The sequence below is a fragment of the Antedon mediterranea genome, chromosome 1, assembly GCF_964355755.1.
Source record: "Antedon mediterranea chromosome 1, ecAntMedi1.1, whole genome shotgun sequence".
NCBI lineage: Eukaryota > Metazoa > Echinodermata > Crinoidea > Comatulida > Antedonidae > Antedon > Antedon mediterranea.
Genome location: NC_092670.1, coordinates 25,895,899 through 25,919,278, shown reverse-complemented (window position 1 = coordinate 25,919,278; position 23,380 = coordinate 25,895,899). Strand labels below are relative to the sequence as shown.

Below are 23,380 nucleotides of genomic sequence, written 5' to 3'. Positions count from 1 at the left end.
TCAGAAGTTTTACAAAATATCTATCTACTGTACCGTCTGAAATACTTGTTAATGATCCTTAAAGCATGAAGAGACCATATGTCACTGATGGGATTGCTACCTTGGTAAGCTGGTCTTTGTATGGGATCCACTGGTCTTGGTGTACGCTCTTGGTAAGGAATGGCTGTGTAGGATTCCAATGCATGACTATATTAAAATAAAAATGAGTAATAGCCTTTACTATTATTTATTATTAAATCATTTAAAATAACCAGACTAAAATCAAAGTTTCTGAGTAATCATACATCAAGACGTAACTTCACCCTTTAACAATTTTAGCAGATTTGTATTTAATTTGGCTACTACCCACTGTGATTTATTTCTGGTAACCCTCCTAATGAGGAAAAGAGCAATATTTAAATTTGACCTTGACTATTGCTTTACCTTGGGTGGCACCCTCCTCAATATCTGATTGATAGTCCCCTTTCACCCCCAATCTTATGATTACAGTAAAAACTTCAATTACGAACCCCAATTTAATAAATTCTCAATTTTCTGAACGCAATTATGATGTCATGATGAAAGACGTACATAAATATATTCAAAATATAATACTAAGTGCAGAAAAGTTTTCATTATTAAAGTTATATTGTCATGAACATGAAAAAAGAAAATAGACCATTTTGTAGCTTTTATAAAGTCACTTTTGCCAAAAAAAACAAAACAATAATAATATATTATTCCAAGATATGGGTTAATGGCCGCCACTTTTAGTTATGCAAATTAAGGGCTTAAATGGTTGAATTTCGCTTGGGATCCATCATATTCATAATCAGTGAGGTCGAAATATCCTAAATCAAGTTGATTCCAGCTTCTACCCAAAAATGCCGCTTGCATCATATTTCAGGGGAAATGGAACCTATCTAGTCTAGGTTCACCCTAAGTCATCTGGGTAAAGAAGATGATTTTAATATTTAATATCCTCACAAAAAGAATAGTATTAGCTACTGTATGTTCAACTATAAAATGGCAATATAGGCCTATATGTTCTTGTACAAAGTGGTTAGCACAATCTTTGGTGAGTTTTAAGTTTATTACCTTTATTGATGGATTTATACTGTATTTATGTTTGTTATGGTTGTTGAGCCATTTGGGCAACACCTTAATTTGCTATAGCCTATGTATACTTACCTGTTTATTTAAAGTGTATTTAGTTAATACCTAGCCTGAATTATGAGGCATTATCATTATTTAGTTTGTATAACTTTACTATTATTGTTTGCTATTGTCTTATTACTGAGAGATATTTTGTTGTTTCAGTTAATCGGTTTATGAATGGACTTAAAAGTGTGCTTAAAATTAGTGATTTGGCTAGAACAAATACCCGATTAAGTGTGCAACGTAAATCATAATAGTATAAATATTAAAAAGTGAAGACGACAACGGAGAACCTTGTTGCACTCCAATCGAACAATTAAAATAGGGACTTATAGTTTGTTGCCATTTTTAACATACCGTATATTTCGGTGTATAATTCGAACTTTTGACACGCAAATTTGACCTCTAAATTTAGGGTGCGTCTTATACACCGAACATAAATGCCTCACCACACAGATTGTACATATCGTCACCTCGTTGGCTAGGCCCGAGTATTTCATTTGTAAACGTTTACGATTGGAATAGTATTTATTTATAGTTATACGCACGATCGCCGACCGCTGTACCCCCAGCGCAAGCCCTTCTTGGCGGCCACATGGCATACGGTATTCGACTAGTATATTCTCCAGTTGATGGACCTAGCGTACACAATTCTCGGACACACAGTCATGCACTCGATGTTGCGGGTTCGAAAGTCGAAACTCATGAATAGCAAGTTAGAAAGAACTTGTTGAGGCTGGGCGCGGCCGAGCCTAGGTAAGAAAAAACCTAAATAAAGGACGCCGTTATAGATATAACACAATATATTATTGCAATATATTGATTACAATTCAAAAAAACATTGTTTTGATGAAATATAAAGTGCGTCTTATACATCGACGATATAAAAAAATACCGATATTTTACTCTCAGTTAGGGGGTGCGTCACCGAAATATACGGTAAGCAGATAAGTTTTGGTATAGGGAATTTATGATTTTTAACATTCTGCCACATACGATATATTTCAATTTATATAGCAAAAGTGAATAGAATCAAAGGCACGTTTAAGATCTACAAAACAAACAAAAACCCTACTCCGCTTTTTTATTTAAGTACTTATTAGAGATAATGGGGTCTAATATTATTTGCCACTCTATACCCCTTTCGAAAGCCTGCTTGTTCCTCATAAATTAACTTTTTGCCATTTGTAAATTGTGTTAACCTAGAATTAAGTATATGTAAACATATTTTTCCTAAATATTTTTCAGGTTTGTTCTTATCTTTATTTTTAAAAATTGGAACAATTACACTTGTTGCGTTTAAAAGGATTTTTAATGTTGGGGGTGTTTAGCAAGAATTCAAAATTCATTCCATCAACGCCAGGAGCCTTTTCCTTATTTTGAGAATTAAAGGTCTTTTTTATTTCATCTAATGTTATATCATGGTTTAAAATATCATTGTTGTTATTCTGTGATATTTGGCAATTCAACGCAAGCACTACACTCATCGTTGTTAAAACATTCTTAAAATGATAAAAACATTGATTAATAAAAACTTCACAGAATAATTCCTATTTTAGTGCATCTAATTTGTCTGCATATTATTTTGTTTGTTTTTTGTTTATTGCCAGATAGTCCGATGACTTTGCCATCTCGGCTGCTTTGCTTTCTTCTATTCCTGTCTGTTTTCTGCTATTCTCCGATCAATTCTATATCTATATTATATGAAAGTTATATTTTTTGTTTTAAGTCTGTATTTCTTTAAAAATCGTTTAACCTGCATTTTAAGGTCCTTACAACCTTCATCAAACCATCGTTTCGTTTGGTATCAATTGAAAATTTACCTGTTTGTGTATATTTGATTCCATTACATACACATTTAAACATTTTACATAAATGTGAAACTGCCTCATCAATTTTGTTTTGAGAGATAGCATTCATAAAATCATTATCAATAATTTCAATAACATCATGTTCCCATCGGACTCGGGATGCATTAATGTAACTGTTGGACCATTTAAACGTACTCTGGGTAAACGCATCATCTTCATTGTTCTTTATTACTAAAGGCAATTGGCATATGATGAGATTCAACACGCTTATCAATTCAAAGAAGATATGAATTTAAAGTTGTTGTGAATTAGTAAGAAGGTAGTCACAGAGACTTTCCTTATAAACTAATAAATGTAAAACCACTAGATGACTCTTCTACCATTTTGTGATCCGCATACTCATTTCTTTTCAAAATTCTAATATATCTTTACCGTAGCTATTTAGTATACAATCAGATTTCGTTTTACTTTCATTCAGGTTGCAGTCTTCGACATATCCATTATTATTCCACATGTCATTTTCATCAGTGGATATGTAATCATCCTCCAAACCAGTTATACCATTAAAGTCGCCAACCAAATATACTATGTCAGATATTTGAGAGCTATAATGCTTGTTAGATAAAATGGCAAAAAAGTCAGTTGTCGCATAATAGGATGTACTTGGTGGTCTATACAAAAAAGCTATTACAACAGTGTCAGTTGGGGCATAATGTCTCTATGGTTAGGGTTAGTGAGTTTTACTATGATGGGTCGTGGGTTAATTTTGCTGTGCAATCTATGTGCTCTCTCGAAAAGCAGCCTCTTCGATTTCTAAATTTGCTGTTATATAATCCTTTACTTTTCGTTATTCCGATTATGGGCGGTACCTAAAACTTGTGTGTATTTAAAATAGTGTAAAATATTATTATTATTATTTTGGTTAAAACATAGACAATGAGATTTCAATTGCAACTCTTGCATATAATTTTACACACCTTTGACAAGTTTTCTTTTATTTGTCAAAAACTGGTACTACTGTTAGTTGAATATAAATCGGAGCTGACCAACTGGCAGCAATGATGCCAAACAGTGCTGTTGAATGGCCAATACTGAAGTCGAGCGCGAAAACATGTGTTTCTTTTTGTTTTCCCTTCGCATAATGTTCTTTGGGGCTTACATCCATATATGGCAGTACAACCAATTTTAATAATAAATGCACTATAAATAACTTTAAAATAATATTACTTAAATCATTGACTAATATTTTTATAAATATAAATAAATTAAAAATCTGTGAGAATGAGAAAAAGTCGCCCTAACCGAGATTCAAACTTGGAAACTTCTGCTTGATATACAGATGTCCTAACAAGTAGACCACTGGGGCTTACATGGTATTGTTAAAACTCGATTATATAGCGATTACTTAACACTCTCGGCGGAACCCCACTAGTCCCGGTTCCGAAAAAAAAAAGAATCACTATCCAATCGATTTTGAAAATACAAATTTTAACTTACCACAATACATCGAATCCACTGTAGGCAGCTATCCTGTTTGGCATGTACTTGCAATGAACAGGGTCGACAATTCCAAGTAACGGACGAAGAGTGCGACTACCAATACCTTGGAGAATTGAAAACAAATTGTCAATAAAACTGCTTTACATGTACTTCGCCTTCAACATTTATAAAAATAAAGAATTAATTCCCAGTATATCACTGAGCTGAGAAAGAGCTGAGCTATAAGACTATCTATAAGTCTATAAAACTGGTCCTAGGACCTAAGTGGGCTGTATACAATAATTAATATACATCGGCTAATAGTTCTGACAACTGTATAGGAACTCTAAGGTGACTAAACATCATCATAATCCAACGTCAGTATAACTATAAGACGCAAACAAATATTGTGGTGACATCGTAAAAATGTTGGCAATTTGCCAATATATTACAATGTTAACACACTATGGTAGTTGTAAACAATTTTGAATTTTATTTTAACATATGTGCGTGTTGAATTTTCACAGAAGCTAATAGAGACAGCTGTTAACTACTTTATCAATTACCAATTCATTTTAATTAAAATGTAAAAAACTAAAAATGTTACAAAACAGCTCATAATCAAAGCTCATATAAAATTCTATTGCAAATAGTTAATTCTAATTGTCAAATGGGCAAGTGTAGAAATGCTTCTGTAGCCTATAATAAAACTACAATATCCCATAGCAAAAAAATTAGTAGATTTAAGTAGACTTAAGTAGAAATAGCTTTATTTTTAGTAGCCCTGATAGTTTTTTAGTAGACCTTTTTAACTCGCCTACTAAGGATTTTAACTCAATAAGTCAACAATGGAATGACTACTTCCCAGCTTTATAAAACAGATAGTTGATTAATATTTAACTGGCTATTATCAGTGAGTTTGTTATAGTCTATTGATAGGTCATTGGTAGCAATAATAAGTAGACAGTTGATAGATATGATACTCATAGTTATCTGGTAGTCCATATCTATCTATTGTATAAAATAGATAGTTTATTAACAATTACTGGCTATTATCAGTTTGTTTATGTCTATTAATAGGTTGCTGGTAGCCCTTTGTATAGCTATTATAAGTAGACAATAGATAGATGTATACAACTGCGTTAATCAATGATTAAAAGTAGTGAAAAATATTTTTAATACTATTAGTGGGGGTTTTGAATTATGCTAATGAGGTAAAATCTATTAGGAACTATCTAAAATCTACCTGAAATCTACTTATTAGTAGGTGCTTAATAGGTAATAGAGCTATATCTATTAAGGGGATAACTTTTAAGGCTAATAGATATAGAGCTATATCTACTAAGACTTTTTGTTATGGGATCATAAGTCAAATAAATATTTATAATACCAGGAGTTTGCACAGATACTGTATAAAAACTGCATCAATTGTGAACATGAAACCGCCACAGGATAAGCATGAATTGCCATGATTTCTTGGAATGGTAAGTCAGCAAATGAAATTCATTCCAAACTTTGCAAAAATAACAGCCAATAAGGAACTGTAAAATATTCTGCGTGGCTGCGGACTGAAATACATGATAAAGCCTTTAACGATTAAAGCTTGGATGTTGTATTGACGTGATATGATCCAACAAAGCGTACAGTTGTACAGTATTCAGCAGACGCATCAAGCTTTGGAGCAGGAACAAGAAAACGGTTCAGACCAGTTTTATATGACACCCACAGAGAGAAGATATGCCCAAATGGAAAAAGAGGTGTTGGCAACCACACGAGCATTATGGCACACTTCTAATAATTATATCATTAACTTGGATCTGCCACAATAGGTTATTTTGGATTATGATGTCTATGTAATAACTTAGCTTCTTGTACTTATATTACTGATATGAATTTGAAGTGGTGGAAACAAGGACTTTGTACATTTACAGCTCAAAAGCATTTCGATTGTTTTCTTTTCGTTCAGTTTCATTTAGTTTACTGTAGTCCATCTGCAAAAGTTATCTGTGATCATCTGGAGGGTACTTAGTGTGTTTTTCCTGATTCTCTCAAATAAAGTTGCATCATCCATGTATTTAACTGTATTAAGATCTGCGTCAAAGTCATTAGTAAATATAATAAATAAGACAGGGCCTAACCACGACCCTTGTGGGACACCTCCATTCGGTGATAACCAAGAAGGTATGTTCATTAATTCTGACCCGCTGCTGTCGCTTTAATGCAAAAAAGCTTCTATCCGATATATATATTACATAGCCTATGTAAATACGTGAACGTGATTGGTTGAAACGGCATCACATGACTACCGCTGCAAGGATCGTAAATCGTATATATCCTTGAGTACGATGATATTGACAGAGTAATTTTTGCGTAATTATCGTGTCCCTGTCATTAAACATATAAAATCCAGCAAATTCGCGAGTACGATGATATTGACTGTGTAATTTTCGTGTGGCAACACTCACGTTTGCCGATAAATAAACAAAAGTCATCTACTGGGTCTTGAACTCCATCACAAGACAACGCTTCATGCGCTGCGCCACGGAACTTGCTTGAAGAAATTAATCAACTAAACTATTTAAACTATGCATACATAGCACCCTCATTTGTTATTAGTCCTCTCTAGATGTGATGAAAGACCGTTTGTAGTAGTAACCGGTACGCGCGCGACGCACTTAACATCCGGTGATTCGGCTCGAAGAAGACAAATTATTATTTATTCGGCCTACCTGCTGATAATATTATTATCATTAATGTAGACTTATTGATGGAAATTCTTCTGTTATTAATTAAACGACCTAGCCTAGGCTAGTGAATATTTTAGGAGTCATTAATTAGTAATTATCTGTATATTATCTGCAATGGGATCTCCGGTAAGCCCTCTGATAGCGAATATCTATTTAGAATGGTTAGAAGAAGAAGCCATTAAGAGCGCAGATGGAACCATCAAACCACGTTTTTGGAGACAGTATGTTTATGATGTTTTTGCCATTGTCCATAAAGATGCACCTCTCCCCCTCAATCGCCATCTTGATAGCATTGACCCGTCGGGCAACATCAAGTTTACCACAGAAATAATGTCAGAGAAACAAATACCATTCTTGGACATGATTATCAGGATTAAACAAGATGGAACACTCGCTACCAAGGTATACCGAAAACCAACTCACACCGACCAATACTTGGACTTCCACTCTAATCATCCCTTAGAACACAAACTAAGCGTGGTTAATACGTTGGTGAATAGAGCAAATACAATTGTTAGTGAAGAGGAAGATAAAAAACAGGAGTTGAAACACATTAGAAAAGCATTGAAAATTTGTAACTATCCAAAATGGTCAGTGGACAGAGTCGTAAGCAAGAGAAAAGAACAAAAGTCAAAAAACAAGCCAGAAGAACGTCAAAGAAAGGAAATGGAGAAGATGAAAGCTCACATAGGTTGTCACAAGTGATTTAAAGTATTGTTCCATTGTACCGTACGAGGGGGTCATTCATGCGTAGCGGCCGCTTATTGGATGATGGGTTGGTATATAAAGTGTGTGCGGGAACGGCGCGAGGTTGAAAACAAGGAGTTGGGAGTAAGCTGAGTGTTGGATTACTTGATTGGGTGTGGCAAACTACTAGTGTTGTATTGATAAGATGCTAAGCGGAGAAAATAAAGAAAACCACAAAGTAAGAGATATTTGATGCACACTTCAGCGATATTGTAGTCTTGTAATAAATAACTCCGTAATTTCTAATCTGAGGTCTCTTTTACGACTGTTAATTGAGTGGTAGGCTACATTGAAGAACGGATTGACTAATTGAATTTATAACTAAAAGACTCAGGAAACCAGAACACTTGTGAGTACGGAAAAGTAACGATATTGGAATTGAACGAGACGGAAAGGAAAAACTTACTACTAGTACGACACATCATTAAATTGGAGACATTAAAGAAAGACGTTAAAGAAAAGAAGGACGGTTACAGAAATAATGCGTGGAAAGTTATATACAACGCTTGTGTTTGAAATAGCCACCTGATTTGAACTTACATGGCATTATCAACGTGTAAACTTATTGTAATTATATATATGGAATAGATAGATGAATTATGAAATAACAAATATTATATGTGTGGAAAAGAATAGAATAGTATATGAATTTAAGAAATATTGTGAAACAACTTATTGTAATTATATATATGGAATAGATAGATGAATTATGAAATAACAAATATTATATGTGTGGAAAAGAATAGAATATACGAATTTAAGAAATATTGTGAAACAAAGTATTTATAAATATTGAATAGATACTGAATTATGAATTAACGAGTATTATATAATTATGTGAAAAAGAAACGAACATAAATAAGAGAAATTAATAAAATTAGTGACTAAAATATATTAGAAGATGAATGATTTATAATCGAAGTATATAAGACGAGATAAAGAAAGTGTTGTAATAATTGGATCATAGGGAATGGGGATAGTAATTTAAGAGGGTAATTCGAGATTTACATGACAAAATTAATTGAATACTATTATAAAGGGGAACGATGATATACGTATAGGGGAATTAGGGTAGAGTGTATTTGGGATAGAAGTAATTATTTATTTATTGGAGTATGTATTTATTTGTTTATTGTATTTAATTGGGGTTTTGAGTGTTAGGAAATGTGTAAATTCAATCTCTGGAGATACTTGAGGTAGTAAAGTGCACTGTGCACTTGTAAGATATTTATTTGTTTATTGTTAACGGTTATTTATTTATTAGATATTATTGGATGGTTAACGGTGAAACTTCATGTGAATGCTCGTTTGAGTCTTGAGGTATAAATGTTTAAAACAAAAGGGAAAAAAATTAAAATAACGATAGAAGTTCTTGAAGTAATTTGTAATTGTTTTTCTGTATAATTAAATTTGCAAGGTTTCGTGACATAGGTATCCCATACATACACGGAATTTCTGAAAAGATTCGACGCACATTTGCTAAGCACAAAGTAAATACTTTCTTCATTCCAAGTAATAAACTAAAGAATGGACTGGTCCACCCAAAAGATAGATTAAAAATGGACGGCATGTGCGGGGTTATATACGAAGTGAACTGTCTAAACTGTGAGAAAGTATATATAGGAGAGACCGGAAGAGCACTAAATACAAGAATTGGGGAACATAAGAAAGACGTATCAACACACAACCAAGTTGTTAGAACACGTGTAAATTCTTTGTCCCAGGTTTTACATAAGTCAGCCATAACGGACCACGCTATAGGGAATGACCATATTCCAAATTGGAATGCGAGAGGGATTGAAAAGGAAGCACAGACAGACAAAAGAAAGATAAAAGAATCTATCTGCATAAGAAAAAGACCACATAACATCAACAGAGACATTGGTTGGTATGACCTCCCACATACATATGATAGTTTGCTGGAAAAAGTTGAAGCAGGAGGGGGTCAACGGAGACGCTGTACCGTCAATACCAACCAGACGGCTGGTGGCGCTGTTCAGCGTCACTTACAAAAAACCAGACCATTCCAACCCAGGCTTTAGTCTGAAGCAGTCGACAGATTGTCGACGAAACGTCACGCAGTTAATTTATTCCTTTTCGGTTCTTTGGTTCAACATAAAGTAAAAATCCACAAAAATATCTGTATATTATTCTTTGCAAGGTAAGGTGTCTACTAGGCAGCTTGTTTACATACAATACAAAAAGGAGGCCTAGGCCTAGCCTAGCTACCCGACCCAGCAGATATTCTACTACTTGTTGTTGGCTATGTAATATAACAGATATCGCCTTTTATATCGGTAAAATATAAGATTTAACATCCCCTCGGGATGATATTATGTTCTCGGGAATTATATATTTCCCTCAGCTGCGCTTCGGAAAATATTATATTCCCTTTGAACATAATATCATTCCCTTGGGGATGTCAAATCTTATATTTCACCTCTAAGCAGGTAATATCTGTATAATATAAATCCAAAGGCAAATTACTGGAAAAAATGAGAATGCTGTGGGTATCAGTGGCTGGATCTCAATGGAGAGAGCTTTCGGGCAACACTAGCCCTTCATCAGTGCAAGTGATATATAATATATATGATGATGATACAATTGAAAACAAAAAACAAAAAAAAGTTCAACAATTCAGTTGATAAAAATGTTTTATAGCATACCTGTTTTTGCTTTCAGTTCCGTATGATCAAATATTGCAACTCCAGTGGTTTCACTTCCTGTACCAGAAGTTGTTGGAACTACAATTAAACAAATAATTCTGAATAGGAGATTGTGGTGTTTAATTAACTTTCTCTTGTACATCCAACAATCACATATGTACCGTATATTTCGGTGTATAAGTCGCACTTTTGACACGCAAATTTGACCTCTAAATTAAGGGTGAGTCTGAGTCTTATACACTGAACATAAAATTTATGCCTCACCACACAGATTGTACATATCGACACCTCGTTGGCTGGGCCTGGGCTTTTTAAGGTAAGGCCTAGCTACAGTGTACTAATGTAACGGCAACCTGCTTCTGCCTAGTTTTCAAGGAATTTTAGCGTGATGTTATACTAAATATGATGAAAAGATTTGTTTATTATGGAGCTGTTTTAGGTGCTCCGATAAAATTTCATTTGTAAACGTTTACGACTGGAATATTATTATAGTTATAGGCACGATCGCCGACCGCCGTACCCCCAGCGCGAGCCCTTCTTGGCGGCCACATGGTGTACAGTATTCGACTAGTGTTCTCCAGTTGATTATAGCATGTGAATGTTTATCTCTCTTCCATATATACTTTATTCACATCGTCCATGTTGCACACGCTTTTCTTACCTACTGTAGATGGCAGCAACAACATTACATTCCCTCCTTTACTTTAGACAAGTTCCATAACTATCAAATACAACACTGTATATTAATTAACATTATTTTAACACATTTTAACTATTTTTTTTTCTTTTAACTTTTATCATATCGATTAGATTATTTTAATTATAACGAACTAAAATTAAACAAATAATTCTGAATAGGAGATTGTGGTGTTTAATTAACTTTCTCTTGTACATCCAACAATCACATATGTTTCACATCGTCCATGTTGCACACGCTTTTCTTACCTACTGTAGATGGCAGCAACAACATTACATTCCCTCCTTACTTTAGACAAGTTCCATAACTATCAAATACAACACTGTATATTAACTAACATTATTTTAACACATTTTAACTATTTTTTTTTCTTTTAACTTTTATCATATCGATTAGATTATTTTAATTATATTATTCTGATTATTATGCTTCATATTCATCAATTTCATAATGTCAATTATCAAGATTTATTATTGTTTATCAATGTCTCTTGTAACAAATATAATCAATGTTCTATATCCAGTAATTTGAAATCAATAATTTGCTCAAAATCAAATTTAAATGTTAATCAAAATTTGAATAAACTCAAAATGTTCATATACTTTGTTTCCATCATACGGCTTTACCACGTTGAAACACCGGTTCTCGTCAGATCACCGAAGTTAAGCAACGTTGGGCCTGGTTAGAGCTTGGATGGGAGACCATCTGGGAATATCGGGTGCTGTATATGGAGCTGGGGTCCCGTTAGGCATTTGGAATCAGCACTGCTGACTCTTATGCCCCTGCATCTAGTATCTGCCTCAGACGTATTGGTTATGCCTTTCCTCTGGTCAAGGTGGGCACTGGAGGAGAGAAGCCCTTGATCAATGGTAGGACCAATCAAGGTCCTTTAAAAAAAAAAAAATGGCTTTGTTTGTGTCAAACCTGTTAGAGGCGGTAATTATCGCTGTTGGTTTCGATTAAATAAAATAAAAAAAAAAAAATTATTTTCACGCTTATTGGTCCAACACAAAATCATTATATCTTGCGGGTATTCGTCGATTCCTTTGCGGTCGTCTTGGTTCTTGTTGATCATTTAAATCTTGTGGTCTTTCTACTACATCATCATCGTTGTTTGACTCATAATCATTAAAACTGTTTATTTTCTTGAAATGAGAAATGTTCCTTCTGATTCTGATACCGTTCCTGTCTGCAATTATAGCATTTCCTTTTCTCCAACTTACAATATACAGATCTGGGTCAAACAGGGTTGTTAACATATTCTTCTTTTGTTGCTTTACAAGCACTTTATCTCCAACTTTCAAAGTGCTTTCTTTTGTATGCAAATACATATCGCTATATAAAGTACGTCTTATACATCAATGATATAAAAAATACCGATATTTTACTCTCAGTTAGGGGGTGCGTCTTATACACAGGTGCGACTTGTACACCGAAATATACGGTAAAACAAAATTCACTACAAGCTTGTCTCAAACCCTCAAGATCACTCATTTGTCTAGACCACCGAGCTTGCGCTGATGGCTAGGGGTTAGATTTAAGCCCATGTAAGCAGCGGATACTGTACTGTATATATTTTCCAAACATGACATAAATTGCAACGTTTGCTAACATTTGAATAAGGCATACATTTTCTTATAATTTTCCACTTAATGGAATGTTCTACATTAGTCCTTGAAGTTTCAAATGTACTTGATTAATTTGGTTCTATGTTTTTAAATAGAATTATGGAATAAAGTTTTTCAACATTTTGAATGGTCACAAAACCCCGGAGGGGTAAAAGATTTTGTGTGGCTGAGAAGCAAACACCCCCCCCCCCCCCCACCTCCTAAACAATGAAAAGGTACAATTTATGCTGACTTAGCAGCTCTATTTTTCAAAATTGTCTTAGTTCATGGTAGGACTGGTCCTGGAGACTTACATATTTTGTTTCATATTTTAAAGTATAAGTCCAATTTCCGGGGACCTAACAGCTCTATACACAAAATTTTCTTAGCTTAGTCCATAACAGGGCTGGTCCTGGAAAATTATTTACATTTTATTTCATATTTCTAAGTATAATAAATGTAATTTCCGGGGACCTTGCAGCTCTATTTAAAAAATTTTCTTAGCTCCCATCCAACCATAATTGGCTGGTTTTGTACACTTATTTTTTTTCTGTTACTTTTTAAAGCAATATTTATGCATTATTTTTACAAAACGTAAACATTTTTTATTGACACTTGATAACAGTTTTTATCCATGTCAAGGGCCAACTTTTGGTGGAGTACAGTGAGTACAGAGAAACACGTTTTTCACATGAATAATATTTTTCTAGCCTTTCCTACATTGAGACCATTTCACCTTTAAATCGCGTCATATGAGCATATTGAATTAAAAAATTTGCGCATGTTTTATTTAAAAAGGTTACAAAATATTATCAAAATCATGCCTATTTTGAATCTATTATAGGTCCTCGGTAATAAAGCTGAAGCCAAATTTGTTCAACTTATTATGCAAGATATAAATTCTGATTTCCTAAGATGTCCAGCAGCATTAAAATGAGCAACTTTGAATCAGAAGTACACACATTGTTTGAAATAATACATTTTTACAACAGATGCAATCTACACTTACCTGCAATTAAGGGCTTAACTGAGCCCACAACCGGAATTCCTTTGCCAACAGGAGCATTAACAAAATCAAGAAACTCCGATTCAGGGTTGCAGGCATACAGATTAGCTGCCTTGCAAGTATCTATAACAGAACCACCACCAACTGCTAAATATGCATCAAAGTTACTCTGCCTTGCAAATGAGATTGCTTTCTTGAAACTAAAAAATTAACAAATTTATTATTCATTAAAGCCACTATAGCCACTACGTTTTTTCAACCTAATTTAAAGTCACATACATTATGTAAAAATTAATAATATATGTATATACATATACTGTATAGGCTCAGCCTATATATTGTGCCAGTTCTGCCGTACATTTCATTTCGAAACCTGAGCTGCACTGACGAGATCTAATAAGAACGAAACAGTACTGTCTGCAGATTGGATACATAATCGAGTTTGAATAATACCATGAAAGCCACAGTGGTCTAATGGCTAGGACATTTGCATATCAAGCAGGCGGTTTAAGTTCGAGTCTCGGTTGGGGCGACTTTTTCTCATTCTCACAGATTTCCTCATCTTTATCGTTTCAAATTAATCAATTAAATTTCAGTATATCACCGGGCGGTTTAGAATTAATGTTCTTTACCTGATTTTTTATAGGACTAGTGCTGTTCCGCCGTACCACGCCGAGAGTGTTAAAGAGTCGCTATCCAATCGAGTTCGAACAATACCATGAAAGCCCCAGTGGTCTAATGGTTAGGACATCTGCATATCAAGCAGACGGTCCGAGTTCGAGTCTCGGTTGGGGCGACTTTTTCTCATTCTCACAGATTTCCTCATCTTTATCGTTTCAAATTAATTAATTAAATTTCAGTATATCACCGGGCGGTTAAGAATTAATGTTCTTTGCCTGATTTGTTTATATATATATATATATATATATATATATATAAATCCAAAGGCAAATTACTGAAAAAAAATGACAATGCTGTGGGTATCAGTGGCTGAATCTCAATGGAGATACAAAAAAAAAAGCGAAAAGCTAAATCAAAACAATAAAGTAAAACAGCCAGAAAAGTTAGCAGAGCTTTCGGACAACACTAGCCCTTCATCAGTGCAAGTGAAATTGATTGATTGATTGATTGCACTGATGAAGGGCTATAGTTGCCCGAAAGCTCTGCTAACTTTTCTGGCTGTTTTACTTTTACGTTTTGATTTAGCTTTTCACTTTTTTTTTGTATCTCCATTGAGATCTAGCCACTGCTGATACCCACAGCATTGTCATTTTTTCAGTATTTTGCCTTTTGATTTATATATATTTTCTACTGTTTGTATCAATTTTGATCTGACTTTGCTGTAATCCTGGAGGGTACTTTGGATAATTTTATCTTTGTCCAAGTACCTTTCACTTGCACTGATGAAGGGCTAGTTGCTCGAAAGCTTTGCTAACTTTTCTGGCTGTTTTACTTTATCGTTTTGATTCATTAGCTTTTCGCTTTATTTTTGTATATCCATTGATATCTAGCCACTGCTGATACCCACAGCATTGTCATTTTTTCAGTAATTTGCCTTTGGATTTATATATATTTTCTACTGTTTGTATCAATTTTGATCTGACTTTAATGTAATCCTGGAGGGTACTTTGGATAATAAACTTTGTTACATACATTAATTGGTGGCCTAAACAATACTGATACCCAAGTGTGTTGTTGTCGCAGGCGTCGCATCGCAAGTTTCATATTTATTTTACCAGTAAGAAGCTGAATGACGTCATGGTCCACGCAGCAAATACAGGCACGCGGCAATTATTCTTTTTTACACATGCAAAAACCGCGGGTTATGGAACATGATATGCTGTCAGTACTGTAGGTAAAATTTATAAATTAAATTTAAGAATACGCATAATGTTTATACAAATTGGCATTAAAACACACAAGTTTGATGTGCATGTGTGGCATTATTTAACATTTAGAGTTCATGAAAAAAATTGTAATATATTCATCATAGCAGGTGTGAAGAACACAAACTTTCAAAATAATTTTGCGCACATCAAATTTTACAAAAAAGATCACTAAATAATTGAAACCATGAAATTACCTAATATCTGTAGGCTCCACTCTGACATCATCAAACACTTGAAAGTTCAGCCTTTGAATCTGGAGAGAGTCCAGAACTGTCTTCATTGGGGGAAGTTTACTAATCTAAAATAGTAAGGTACAGTATAGTATCAATATACAAAAAAAACATTAATAACGTATATTCAGTGATTGGTTTACGGTAAGTGAAACATTGCTTTATTTAATGTTAATACAATTAGAAGTGAACAGCAGTTCTAAACTCATTGGGAATCATGTATCTGGAATTTTTTAGATACTCTTTTGGTCATGCAAAGTTATTTTAATTCTATCACCACCTTCTTGGGCAATAATTCAAATTTATTATAAAATAACAAGAAAAAAAAAACTACCGTTTTATCAGTGACAACACAAATATTCTTAGCACCAAGGTTTTTAAAGTCCTGGAAAAAAAAGCAAATAAAAGAATATTTGTTTAAATGTTTTTCTTAGTGAATTTGATATGGGTATTGGAATATGTCAAGATAGACACACAATCTATAACTTGTTTATTGATACAAACTATGCTAATAGGATATTGAACAAATTGCAAAATACTAACAATTTTGTATTATGAATAAAGCCTTGTCTACACTTATTCATATTGTTTTTGTTACACTAAAGTGATATATTTCTTCTGCTAATACTACAGTACAGTAAAACCCCTCAATTATGTATGGTAGCGTTTGTATTTGAGAATATTCGTAAATTTAGGTTATTAAGTAAATTTCAGAGATTTTTCTGTATGCACAGGTTTAAAATCAATTCAAACCTAACTGTACTGACTACAGTACAGCAATGTAGTTAACACTTTGCACCTTCTAAGTTAATATTGACACATTGATTGTTTACCCAAGCAATTGACAGGTCAACTTTGGACCATTTGTCTTTTTCCTCATGATAAGATTGAGCACCTTTTTTACCATTTTTCCAAACACAAAATGCAGTGATAACACTAGGCTAGATTATGTTTCTTACTAATTAATATTCCAAAGCTGCTACAGTATGTAGGCAATAGTTAATAATTGAATGCGAGATGGTTCGGCCCAGGTGTGACGGAACAATTCGGCCCAGGTGTGACGGAACAATTCGGCCCACTTTTAGGCCGATATAATGTCTGACTAAAAGAGAGGCTTCTTATTTCATTAGCTCCCGGTAGGGTTTTATGATATGAAATATTGTAAACTACATTATGCTAACATTATGTTTTGCATTACATTTTATGTAATTTATTTTTTAAGGGGTGTAGGCCTACAAGGAGGATGAAGTTGCAATCATATTTACTTCTTTCTAATTAGGCCATACATTGTTGTTCATCTTAAAGACAAACCACCACAAATCAAGAGAGTCAACTACCATGGAGTAAATTCTTTTCTCCATGCAACAATTGAACAACAGGATACTGCAAGAATATTCAACCAAATTCAACTAAGTCACTGTTTTCCAGCTGGAAATAATATTAACATACTTTGGAAGCTTTTAAAAAACATGACAATTTACCAGACCACTATGAAATGCAGGATTATGTCGAATACCAAACATGAGGATGGAAAAAAATGACATAATAATATTAATCAATAAAATAATATAAACATCTATTATTTTAATATATTTACATAAACACTACAAGAACAAAGATACAGTACAGATGTATATTACGTTTACGAGATTCTGGGTTTATTTGTGACTGCATGTTTTTCAAACATTCATTTTACAGTGAGCACTACTATTATTTGCGAACTGTACATTTGTATTTAAAACAAAACAAAAAGACACTGGCATTTATCTTTATCTTCCTTCTAATATAAATGCAATGTACCTCTCGGCATTATACATCCATTTATAGATTTGTGTATACTGCATTGTACTATATTACTCTATTATCTCTACAATCATTATGAGGATACCCATCCATTGGACGGGTACCTGCTAGTGTATATTTATTGACCTAATAAAAGAGAATTCTTTCAGAGTATACTAACCATCCCAACTTCTTGTGTTACTCCCTCTCCGTAACGGATATTTGAACAGGCCATCTGAAAAAAAGAATTACTATTCATAAAACATAAAGAAAAGCTACAGTCAGACTTTCTCAGCTTTATGTTAAATTGAAAGTAAAAAAAAAAAAACGGGAAAAATATGACATGTACAGAAAACTGATTTATTTTTAGAAATATTTCTTACAAAAAACACTGCTCGAATTTTGACATAACGTTTTAATTATTGTTCTTTCGTCGGTAAATGACGTTAAATAGATATTCTATTTATTAATTTTAAGAAATATTGATTTATTATCAATTTTATTTGTTTAGCAATCATTAGGCCTAGTAAACATCTAGTGTAAGGTAAAGATATAGTATGAAATGCTCTACAGTATTGAATTATTAAGGGTATTAAATACATAAATGTTTTGATGATGGGATTATGAGTGGATTCAGTTTTCATTCTGTAGTTGATTAAGCTTATTAATCAATTAAATCAAACAATCAACTTTTCTTTCAGAACAAAGTCCATGGCCTACTGATGTATAGGACAAAAATATAATCCTAAACTAAACTATAGTACTGTGCATATTATAGGGGAGTTACTTCCTAAAGTCGTATTGACCCACATACCCCACCATTCCTGTAAACAAAATGTTCAATTTCCCACAACCTTTGCCGTACAGCTGCGGATCACTAATCAAACAATTATATATTATTTTACACACTAGAATACCAAAATCATGTATGGCTAATGCACAATATTTTTCGACATTCGTAACGCAATGGGCCTATAAACTCTCCGAATAATTGTATTTTATTTTTTATGATCAGGTGGTTAGTATTATTTATGATTTTCTGACAAATTTTAAAAGCTTTTATGCATGAAAAGGGTCGGTCAAAATCTGTGTAGTTTTCTTATTTTCTAAAAATCATCTGCACAGAAATGTTTTTAAAACAAATACAAATGACAACATCATTAAAAAAGTCAAACCATTTTCTTTTTATATTTGCAGAGTCTGAACCTTGTCGTTGGTTTAAAAAAAAAACTGAAAACAAAGCAACACCAGGTGTAGGCCTACTGGTATTATCTACAGTATTTATTTACTTTTAAGTAATGGATATGCAAGATAATATTACAGTATTGTTAAAATTTGTTATACTAATGAAGTAAAAATTGTTTATCTTCATAGTTATACACAACTTACAGTATAACTTACTACAGTATGTAATACTATATTTAAAGGTTTTCAAGTTTCAATAAACATTTATTTAAGATGGTCATTACAAACAATATATAACAAACAATATTTCAATAAACAATAATCAACAATTAATATAAGACCATCTTAGGGATCAAAATTAGAAGTAAAACTTGTCTCACAATGACCCCTAAAATAATAAACAAGATAAATAAAGGGTTTTTATATGCTTTCTAAATGAATTTACAGTATTTACAGGTAAATGATTTATGGTAGTTGTATCTAGATTATTCCAATCCTAAATAAGTAATAAAAAAGGTTTCAAGTTTATTCCCAAAAAGGGCCCATAAATTTACCCACTTGCGTTGTACGAAATAGAGTACTGGGAGACAGAATATTCATTGCCAAGCAATACGTTTGTATAAACGTATAGTATTTTATCAAATCTATAAAAATAGTATTTTTTGAAGAAATTTGGTTTGTCTTTAACAATATGCTGTTTGACCAGTTTTCAGCTATTAAAAACAATTATCATAGGAGGAGATAGGTAATTGCGAAGCAGAATTATGGCCAATGAATGCAATAATAATAATTCTCATTGGAGCAGAATTCATCGTTTACACAAACAACAATCCTCTAATAGTTACTTCAGAACCACTGCTAAACTGGGAGCGATTGAAATGAGATGGCGTGCTGAATTATAGCTCAATTCAACTTCACTACCAAATACAAGCCAGGAAAATCCAACGCAAATGCAGATGGTCTACGCCGGAAAACTGTTCATGGGGAGGAATAGCATGTAAGATTAGAATCCTACAACTAACACGCTAATTCCAGAAAAGTTGAGATTGACTATTGAAGAAGTGGTACTTGCTGAATAACTGACTACAAATGATGTGAAATTAAACGTCGACTTACTGAATCTGCCAGTCAGATCTAGCAATTGGAAAACTAGTACAGCTCTGGAAGAATAGGATTGGCAGACCGCCCACAGCACAGAAAATTCAAGTGGAGAACAAGGTGACAAGGAAGTTATTCCGAGAGTGGGAACGCCTCTCGAAGTACTCTATCGCAATATAACAATCAAGGGTCAATCATTTAAACAATTGCTTCTACTGGAAACGCTTAAACGGAAAATTCTCAAAGCAATACATGATGATGTTGGTCATCCAGCCAATAAAAAGACAATGGCTCTAGCTCGACAGCGATGTTACTGGCCCGAGATGGAGATTGATAAATATATTAAAATATTGTAACAAATGTCAACGCTGCATGTTGTCGAAGGCCGGGAAGAAACTACGGCCAACTATGAGTTCAATGCTTGTGAAGAAGCCTCTCGAGATAGTCACCATTGACCTTATTGTTCTAAAACCAAGCAGCAACAGAATAGAGAACGTACTTGTTTTAACAAATGTGTTCACCAAGTTCACTCAAGCCATTCCAGCGAAAGATTAAAAAGCAACAACCGGCGCTCGATTGTTGGTAAACAACTGGTTTGTGCGTTATGGCATACCAATGAGAATCTATAGCAATCAGGGCAGAAACTTTGAGAGCAAGATCATCAAAGAATTATGTACAAGTTTATACCATATCACCCTGAGGGAAATAGCCAGTGTGGCGTTTTAATCGCATGATGCACGATAGACTTCACACTGACAAGAAACGTAAATGGCACAGGTTTCTTTCTGAATTTGTATATGCTTACAATTGTACACCACACTCATTAACCGGCTACTAATCGTATTACCTTTTCTTTGGACGTTGATCACCTGTTAGGGTTAGATAACACCAACGAAGAATGGGTTACCAATCATCTTCGTCTGAAGTCTGCATTCAATTCAGAGAAAGCAGCATTAGATATTCAAAAAACCGACGTGACCTGTTGCATAGCAAAAAATTTGTAGAGTTTTTTCAACCTCAGCCGGTGAAGGAACCTGAAATAGAACCATCAGCATGCGAACCACCATCTACAGTATCAATCCCGAACCACTGGAAGTTGCTGAGGAGGAAGACGCTGTCTACGAAGTTATCATTGGAGTGCCGGAAATATTAATCCACCACCTGCTTCTGACAAAGCAGGAGAGCAGATAGCTGTTCCAATATCACCAATGACCAATCCAACTTCACCAACACCAATGAACGATATCATCCAAAAGCAGACGAATCCTACTGCGACGACAATGTCCACGGAACCAACTTCATCGTCACCATACAACCAAGTCGAGTTAGATGAACCACGGCATTCGAGACGAATTCAAGGCAAGGCACTGATCGCAGAGGAAGTCCTTGCAGAAATTAGCAAGTCGCATCTTCTACTTATGCAGATGTTGTCTCAAAAACATACTACGACATCATACGTGTAATATTTTTCAGGGGGGGGGGGGGAGCAATATATCTTTAAAACTGTTATATGTCAACAAGCGAGCAGCATTTTTTGTAAAAAGACGAATTTCTTGTTTAAAATATGAAGTATGAGGGATGATATTTTTAAATAACAGGTGAAATGTATGAAAAATAGAAATTTTCTGGGTGGAGCTCCACTTTAACTCTATCCTAACTTACTGAACTTTTACTTTAAAACACAAAATTACCTCTGTGCCAATTAATATCATTTAAAAATATGTCTTTCATTTTCAAATATTGTTTTCGGATAACTGTGCTTTCATTTCTAGATATTATGTCTATACTATACCTCAAATGCATATTCCTTTTGAAATGATTGTGTGGAACAATCCATTCTATTGGATATTGGGGTAGAGAATGCTTGGGAATGTGTAGGACATCGACATCTACAAAACAAAACAAAATTTACCAAATAGATATCTTTAATTTAAAATAACATGTTCTTTATGCTAGACTTAACTTAAAGACAATTATCTACATTATTTTGATCTAATTCAACTATTCCATGTGCTTCTTGGAGGTAGATGTCATCTAACTGTTTTTTTTTCGAAGTAGAGAACATTTAATTAACTAGTTAGTTCATCAACTTCATTAATTTATTTTTTGGGCTATTGCATTCTTTTTTTTTCTTCTTTTTACAATATCTACGAGTGAATTCTTTTATTTTAACTTTCAAGAATTCCCATTGTAGGTCTGGACTTAAATTGTTTCATTATTTTAATGATTTCTATTATATTTATTATGTTTTTCTGGTCCTTTCCACTTGGTTGATATTTACGGGTTTAAGTGAGATTGCTTAATGGTATGAAAATATGGAGGTCCTCTCACTGTTTTTGTGGAGGCTCTAGAGATGCACCAGTAGTCTAATCTACGAAAAGTATCTTTTCACCTCCAGGTAAACTGTGTTTTATTACTGTGGCAGTACTTCCATATATCAATTATGTTGTGTTTTATCATACATTATCTGATAAGGTATCATATTTTTGGATAAGTTTACTCTTTCTTTGATCTATTTGATGCTGCAAAATACAATTCATATCTCCTCTCATTATAATGTATTCATGATTATCATTGCGGGGAGAAAATATTTTCCTATCCAGTTTCTTAAAGTAAATTTACCTTTTTATTATAACTGAAGTTTAAAATTATAATTCTACCTTCTTCGTCTGTAAATTTGTGTTTAATATACTTTAACATCTAAACTAGACTTAAACAAGATAGACACTCCTAAACTATTTGTTGTTCTAAAGGTGTGACAGGTTTTACGTTTCCACAGTGTATCTTGCCTTGTTATATTATTGTCAAAATGGGTTTCTTGCAGAAACACTTTCTGTGGCTTTCTTCCTTTTAGAGGATGCAAAGTTCTGCCTGGCTATTGTTGCAGCTTCTTCTTCAGCATTAGGTGTTTCAGCTCTACTACCTGAGTGAGACAGTGAAGTCTGTTATTGACCACATTCCTCAGGTAGATGTACTAGCTTTTTTCTGTTATTTGCTAATAACTGTTTCCTTCTGCTTTAGATTCCTATTCTTTTTTTTTCTTTTGTGGCGTCAACCACAACTTTTATTTATTTCATTTTCAAATGATCAATTCAATGATTTATATATCTTCCTAATTTATATATTCCAATATTATTCTGATTTTTCCCCCAATTATATTCTTATATATTATCCTTTATACGATTTGATAAAAAATAAGTAGTATGTTCGTAAAAATTCTATACTTTTATATTATCCATCTTTTTTCATAATTTTCTTTTATTTTCCTACTTTGCTCTACATCTAAAACTTAAATATTT

The 23,380-nt window shown here is 33.5% G+C and overlaps 1 protein-coding gene, 1 non-coding gene and 1 pseudogene across 3 annotated transcripts in view; 2 read left to right on the top strand and 1 right to left on the bottom strand.

Moving 5' to 3' along the window:
* The window catches only part of LOC140063585 (hydroxyacid-oxoacid transhydrogenase, mitochondrial-like), a 43,045-nt gene that overhangs the window by 13,620 nt on the left and 6,045 nt on the right, over nucleotides 1-23,380 (bottom strand). Inside the window, exons 2-9 of one of the 2 annotated variants that reach the window (XM_072109971.1) lie at nucleotides 21,874-21,970; nucleotides 17,980-18,033; nucleotides 16,351-16,401; nucleotides 15,981-16,084; nucleotides 13,901-14,097; nucleotides 10,588-10,665; nucleotides 4,446-4,551; nucleotides 34-186 (exon numbers count right to left, since the gene is read on the bottom strand). In XM_072109971.1, coding sequence (XP_071966072.1) covers nucleotides 34-186; nucleotides 4,446-4,551; nucleotides 10,588-10,665; nucleotides 13,901-14,097; nucleotides 15,981-16,084; nucleotides 16,351-16,401; nucleotides 17,980-18,033; nucleotides 21,874-21,970 — 840 coding nt within the window. The remainder of the gene's footprint in view (nucleotides 1-33; nucleotides 187-4,445; nucleotides 4,552-10,587; nucleotides 10,666-13,900; nucleotides 14,098-15,980; nucleotides 16,085-16,350; nucleotides 16,402-17,979; nucleotides 18,034-21,873; nucleotides 21,971-23,380) is intronic. The other variant, XM_072109972.1, reaches the window with a different exon arrangement.
* LOC140063736 (5S ribosomal RNA) lies at nucleotides 11,897-12,014 on the top strand (annotated as a pseudogene).
* Nucleotides 14,622-14,693, top strand: Trnad-auc (transfer RNA aspartic acid (anticodon AUC)). Its single transcript has one exon. It is a non-coding gene; the product is annotated as a tRNA-Asp (tRNA).